This window comes from Strix aluco, chromosome 33, assembly GCF_031877795.1.
Source record: "Strix aluco isolate bStrAlu1 chromosome 33, bStrAlu1.hap1, whole genome shotgun sequence".
Taxonomy (NCBI): Eukaryota; Metazoa; Chordata; class Aves; order Strigiformes; family Strigidae; genus Strix; species Strix aluco.
Genome location: NC_133963.1, coordinates 2,542,235 through 2,548,234, shown reverse-complemented (window position 1 = coordinate 2,548,234; position 6,000 = coordinate 2,542,235). Strand labels below are relative to the sequence as shown.

The following is a 6,000-nucleotide window of genomic DNA, read 5'->3' as shown; positions in this document are numbered from 1 at the left end:
TGGTCCCACTGTGTCCCAGGGTGCCTGGCTGCGCCCCATGGGTGCCCACTATACCCTATGGGTGCCCCACTGTGTCCCATGGTGCCCCACTCTGCCCCATGGGTGCCCCACTGTGTCACCAGGGTGCCTGACTGCACCTCATGGATGCCCCACTGTGTCCCCAGGGTGCCCACTGTACCCTGTGGGTGCCCCACAGGTCCCCAGGGTGCCCCAATGTACCCTATGGGTGCCCCACTGTGCCCCAGGATGCCTGGCTGCACCCCATGGGTGACCACTGCACCCCATGGGTGCCCCACTGTGTCCCCAGGGTGCCCCACTGTGCCCCACTATAACCCTGGGCCACCTCATTGTGTCCCCAAAACATCCGCGGTGTCCCTTGGGTGCCTGGCTGTGCCCTGGGGTGTCCCTTGGGTGCCCAGCTGTGCCCCCACTGTCCCCATGGGTCCCCTGGGGTCCCCCCTGACCTTCAGGATGCGGCTCTGGGTGTAGACATAGGGCACCCCGAACATGATGACGGCTCTGCCGTAGTGGTGCACTGGGAGAGGCGGGGGGGGACACAAACCAGGGGGGTGCTCAGGGTGCTCCATGTCCCTGTCCCCCACCCCCACCCCACCCATCCCCACGTCCCCGCACCGGAGTGGGGGCCAACCTCACCGAAATCGATGCCCTCCGACACTTTGCCGCGGGCCACCGAGAGCAGGATGGCACCTCGGCCGTTCTCGCAGGCCTGCCAAGAGCCACCGCGTCACCGCGAGGGGTGTTGGGGGGTGGTGACACCGGTGACAACGCCACCCCGGGGTGCTGGCACCCACCTCCTGGTATTTCTCCAGGGCCATGCTGGTCTCGGCCCCATCCTGCGTCTCGATGAAGAGGAGTTTGTTGCGTTGGATGTTCTCCAGGATGCCCTGAAGTGGCGCAGGGAGGTTAAGGGACACCGCAGGGACACCGTGGGGACACCGTGGGGACATTTTGGGGGGTGGGACCCCCCGGGACGTACCTGCTCGTACCAGGAGGCCACGATGTTCTCCATGTACTGGTAACTGGTGAAGAAGGCGACGATGCCGTCGGGGACCACGGCCGAGAGCTCCCGCAGCAGGTTCCCGTAGTTGCGGATGACAGCTTGGGGGGGCGTGGGGGGGGGGGTCACTGTGGCCCCCCAAAGGCCCCTCTGCACCCCAAATCTCTCTGGCACCCCTGGCTTGAGATCCCCCCCCCGCCAGCCCCATTTCTGTCTTGTCTCAGGCCCAGCCCCAAGCCTGGGGCCCCCAGTGTGATGGTTATGGGTGTCTGTCCCTGTCCCCCCCCCAGCCCCACATTCCTGTCCCTGCCATGTTCCCCTCCTTGTACCCCCCAGCCCCATGTCCTTGTCCTTGTCCCCCCCCAGCCCCATGTCCCTGTCCCTCCCAGCCCCACATGTCCCCGTCCCTACCGATGTCCTCGCGTGTCTCAAACTTGGAGCTGATGGCCACCTGGTCGTTGCCTCGACCCACGATCTGTGAGGGATGGCAGAGGGGGAGGACACTGGTGATACGGGGGTCCCTGACCCCCCCCAGACCCAGCGCCGGGTACCCCCAGCGCTCCCTGCTCACCATGGGGCACAGGCAGGTCCGGGCCAGCGTCATGGTGAAAGTTGCCATGGTGACGGGGCGGAAATCCAAGATTTTGGGGTAAATGTCCAGCGGGGAGAGAGTCTGGGGGAGGGGGGCACACACAGATGGGGTCACCCCGATGGGCCCTGGAGGGGACGTGGAGGGTGGGGGGACACAGGGCCTCACCCCCGACGTGATGATGACAGACTGGAAGCGCTCAAAGACGGGTTTGATGGCGATGGAGGCGTCCATGCAGCTGGGGGGGGGACACACAACACTTGGGGTGACACTGCCACCACCCCCCCACATCCCTGTGCCCCCCCATGTCCCTGTGCCCCCCTCCAGCGTCCCTCACCTGAAGTGCAGGATGGGGTTGGAGATGGTGGGGGTCCTGTCATCGAAGGGCTCGATGATGATGGTGAAACCTGGGAGGGGGTGATTGGGGGGGCACACTCAGTGCCAGCCAGGGTGGGGGGGGCACCCAACACCCCCCAGACAGCACACAGGGTGCCCCCCCACCCAAGGGTGCTCATCCACCCACCCCCCCACGGGTGCCACAATCCCTACGCTGTGGGCGGAGGGGCGGCTGGGGTGTCACCTGCCCCCCCAAAAAAGGGTACTCAGGGATTGTGGCCCCCCCGCCATTTCTCGCCCCCGGGGGGGGCCCAGGCGTCTGTCCCACCCTTGGAGTAGGTGCTGACAAGGGTGGCGAAGTTGGCGACGAGAGTGATGGCGGAGAAATCGGCCACGTCCACGATCTCCAGCGTCCACAGCAGCGAGCGCAGGCGCTCGGCGCAGAACCTGGAGAGCGGGGCGGGGGGGGAAATCACCCGGGGGGCACACACACGTCACTTAGGAGGAAGGATGTGTCACCCCAGGGGTGTCGTGTCACCCTGAGGAGGGGAAATGCCCTGTCCCTGTCCCACTCCCTGTCCCTCCCCCCAGCCCCATGTCCCTGTCCCTGTCCCTCCCAGCCGCACCTCCTGTCATCCCCCCCCCCCCCCCCCAGCCTAGGGGACATGGAGGTAGGCCTGGGGGGGAACAGGGAGAGGGACAGGGACATGGGGGGGACAGGGGGAGGACATGGGGCTGGGGAGGGACACGGAGGGGGACAGGGACAGGAACGTGGGGCTGGGGGGGGACAGGGACAGGGACATGGGGATGGGGGGGACAGGGAAGGGGACAGCGACAGGGACCTTTGGGGGAGATGTGATCACACCAAGGAGGGGATGCACCACCCTGGGAGGGCGATGTAGCACCCTAGGGCTATGTGGTGTCCTTGTGAAGGGGGGGACACACGGACCCCCCCAGACTCACCGCAGGGGTTTGCGCTCGATGCAAACCTTCTCATACAGGTCCTTGAGGAAGGCGGGGGGGCTCTCCTGCACCACCCGCGGCCCCCGCACCCGCGCCCGCAAATAGGCCACGAACCGCTTCAGGAACCCCACAAAGTGCTCGGCTGTCCGGATGCTGCCGGGAACCGCCTCTGCGAGGGGGGCGGGGTTCAGATGGGGGCCCAAAGAGGGGCTTGGGACCGCAGGGTGCCTGCACTTGGCTGGAGGGGTGGGTGGGGGCACCGGAGGCTGGTGTGTGGCTGGAGACCGCCCCAAAGGGATCTTCCAAGGGCTGGGGGGGGGGCTCCCAAAAGTCAGAAGGGTCTTGGGGACCCCCAGAGACCCCCTCACATGCCAAGGAGGGGCTTGGGGACCCCCAGGGTGCCTGCGTTTGGTTGGAGGGGTACTAGAGGCTGGTGTGGGGCTGGAGGCACCCCAGAGGGATCTCCCAAGGGTTTTGAGGGGGGTCCCAACAGTGAGGAGGGTCTCAGGGATCCCCTGGGACCCCCGCAACTCTCCCTGCACACCCCAAGTAGGGTCTCAGGACCCCCAGGGACCCCCCCTTGCTCAGCTGGAGCAGAGATCAGGGAGCACCAGAGCCCAGTGTGGGGCTGGCAGCACCCCAACGGTGCTCCCCAACCCAAAAGGGGGCTCAAGGATGGGGAGCATGGAAACAAGGGACATGGGGTACCCCAAAAAAGGGGCCTTTAACCCCCCACACACATGTACCCTGCAGGATCTCATCCGGCAGCACGGGGTTGGCGAGGTAGAGGGTCGGTCTCCCGTGCCGTGCTGGCCTCTCGCAGCCCCTCCACCAGCCGCCGGTATTCCTCCGCCAGCCGCTGCGCGTCTGTCTCCTTGATCCTGGGGTGGGTGGGGGGACATAGAGTGACCCCAGGGGACAAAGGGGACAATTAGGGGGGACACACCTGCTCACTTTTGGATGGTGGCCTGGAGAGTGGCCACGTTGGCCTGGCAGCGGTCCAGCGTCCGGCGCGTGATGTTCACCCCATGGAATCGATGCAGACGTTGTCTGAGAGGACGGGGACAAGTGTCACCCCTCCCTGGGGACAGCAGGGGGACATCCCAAAAACGGGGTTCAGGGGGTGCTGACCGATATTGTGAGCCTCGTCGAAGACCACGACTGATTTTTTGGCTAATTCCTTGGAAACCAGGTCGGCGATTTTGGATCCAGCAGGTAGTGGTAGCTGTAGACGACGATGTTGGCGTGGAGGATCTGGTGGTGGCGGGGAGGGGGGTTCAGGGACATTTGGGGACGTTTAGGGACAGCTCAGCCACCCCAAAACCGATCCCGGCACCCCCCTGTACCGAGTAACGGGCGAGGAAATATGGCACCAGCCCTTCTGGCGGCCATGGGCCTTCAGGTCGTCCAGGTTGTAGATGCCGTAGGGGATGGGCACCTCGCGCCCATGGGTGTCAAACTCCTGGGGAGACACACCGGGGGGTGCAGCTGGAGGTCCCCAGGGAGGCCCCCCAGGGGTGGGGGGCAGCTGGGGGTAGGGGGAAGGCACCCGGGGCTGGGGGTGGGGGGGGCAGGGGATTGGGGAAGGGTGGATATCGGTGTGGGCTGAGGTAGGTTGTGGCTGGAGGGTAACCAAGGGTGCTGGAGATCCAGTTGGGGAATGGGAGAGGGACCCTGGGGTGCTCAGGAGCTGGACAGGGAATGGGGGGACTGCAGGGTGCTCGGGATCCAGTGGAGGAATGAGGGGCACCCCAGGGTGCTGGAGAGTGGAATGGGGAGGCACCCCCAGGGTGCTGGGAGCTCTCGGAGCCACCACAGGGCACCCAGGAGCTGGCAGGAGACTGGGGGTCTCCTGGGGGTGCCCAGGTGCCATCGGGACACCCTGGAAAGGGTGGGGGGATCCCTCACCTCGAAGAAGCGGCAGGTAGGCAGGGATCCGTCGCGCTGGTGCTGTGCTCGCACGTAGGAGGCCGTCAGGCTCAGGCACCGGCTGTTTCCACCTCCTTCCCGAAGCGCAGCGAGGACACCTGCACCCCCACGGTCACCCCGTGTTCACTGGGGTCCCCCCTGGGATCACACTCCCCAGCCCCAGTGGATCCCACCCGGTCCTCACCTCGGGGTGGATGCAGAGGTTCTTCCTGGAGCTCAGCGCCAGCCCCAGGAACGGCACCTTCTCCCCCAACTCCTTCTCGTAGAAATCCATCAGCTTCGCAGCTCCTCGATCACCTGTGGCGGCGACGCTCAGCCAGATCCCTCGGGATCCCCTCCAGGATCTGCTCCCCCCAGCCTTTCCCTCAGCTCCTCACTCCACCTTCTCGATCTCCGGCACCGTGCGGGAGCAGTAGATGAGTTTGGTGACGTCCAGCGGCCGGGCCTGGGAGAGAAACGATGCTGGGATCTGCTGGGCTGGGATCAGCTGGGCTGGGATCAGGCTCCAGTGCTCACCCGCTGATAGGCGACGATGAGCGACAGCAGTGACACCGTCTTCCCGGTCCCCGAGGCATCTCCAGTACACCGTGACCCTACCGAGAGAGCAGCGGTGGCGTCACCCCGGCGGGGACGACCCCAAGGGGGGTGGGTGGATCCCAACGCGCCGGGGATCAGCAGATCCCGCCGTACCTTGGCGTCCAACGTCCTCTTGAGCTCCAGCATGTAGGAGAACTGCTCGGGTAGATGTAGTCGTAGGGAAGTAGACGAGGAGGCCATCGATGTTGAGCCTGCGGAGGGGGTCGGGGAGAGAGGATTCCCACAAGGGATCCCAGCGGATCCCCACCCCAGCGGGGAGCTCGGCGCCTGCCTGAGGCCGGGGATGGGGGTGCCCCAGCCCGCTCTTGGCGGGATCTGGTGGGTGACGGCGGGGCAGCAGGATCCAGTGGGGGGGGGGGGTGTGTGTGTGTGTGGTGTCACGGTGCTGAGGCGGCCCCGGGGAGCTGCCCCGGCAGGGATCTGCTCCGCAGCCAAAGCTGCCAGGGGACCACCGGGGAGCCCGGCCCTCCCGCGGGCCGGTGGCTCCCGGAATTCCCGGCGATCGCGGCCTTCCCGCGGGCCAGGCACCCCCCGGGATCCCGCCCCCCCACCCCGCTCACTTCATGGC

General features: G+C 66.4%; 1 protein-coding gene across 1 annotated transcript; it reads right to left on the bottom strand.

The window, feature by feature from the left end:
- Positions 1–71: 71 nt before the first annotated feature.
- On the bottom strand, positions 72–5,983 carry ERCC2 (ERCC excision repair 2, TFIIH core complex helicase subunit). The gene is given in 26 exon segments (XM_074810094.1): positions 72–535; positions 655–727; positions 813–905; positions 998–1,119; positions 1,430–1,493; positions 1,590–1,691; positions 1,776–1,845; positions 1,945–2,014; positions 2,272–2,390; positions 2,907–3,075; positions 3,653–3,695; positions 3,697–3,787; positions 3,861–3,933; positions 3,936–3,956; positions 4,038–4,106; positions 4,109–4,160; positions 4,253–4,275; positions 4,278–4,368; positions 4,815–4,898; positions 4,901–4,933; positions 5,020–5,117; positions 5,120–5,132; positions 5,218–5,280; positions 5,352–5,404; positions 5,407–5,428; positions 5,526–5,983. Coding segments are annotated over 26 exon segments (1,989 nt in total). The 5' UTR covers positions 5,613–5,983; the 3' UTR covers positions 72–344.
- Between the last annotated feature and the right edge of the window lie 17 nt (positions 5,984–6,000).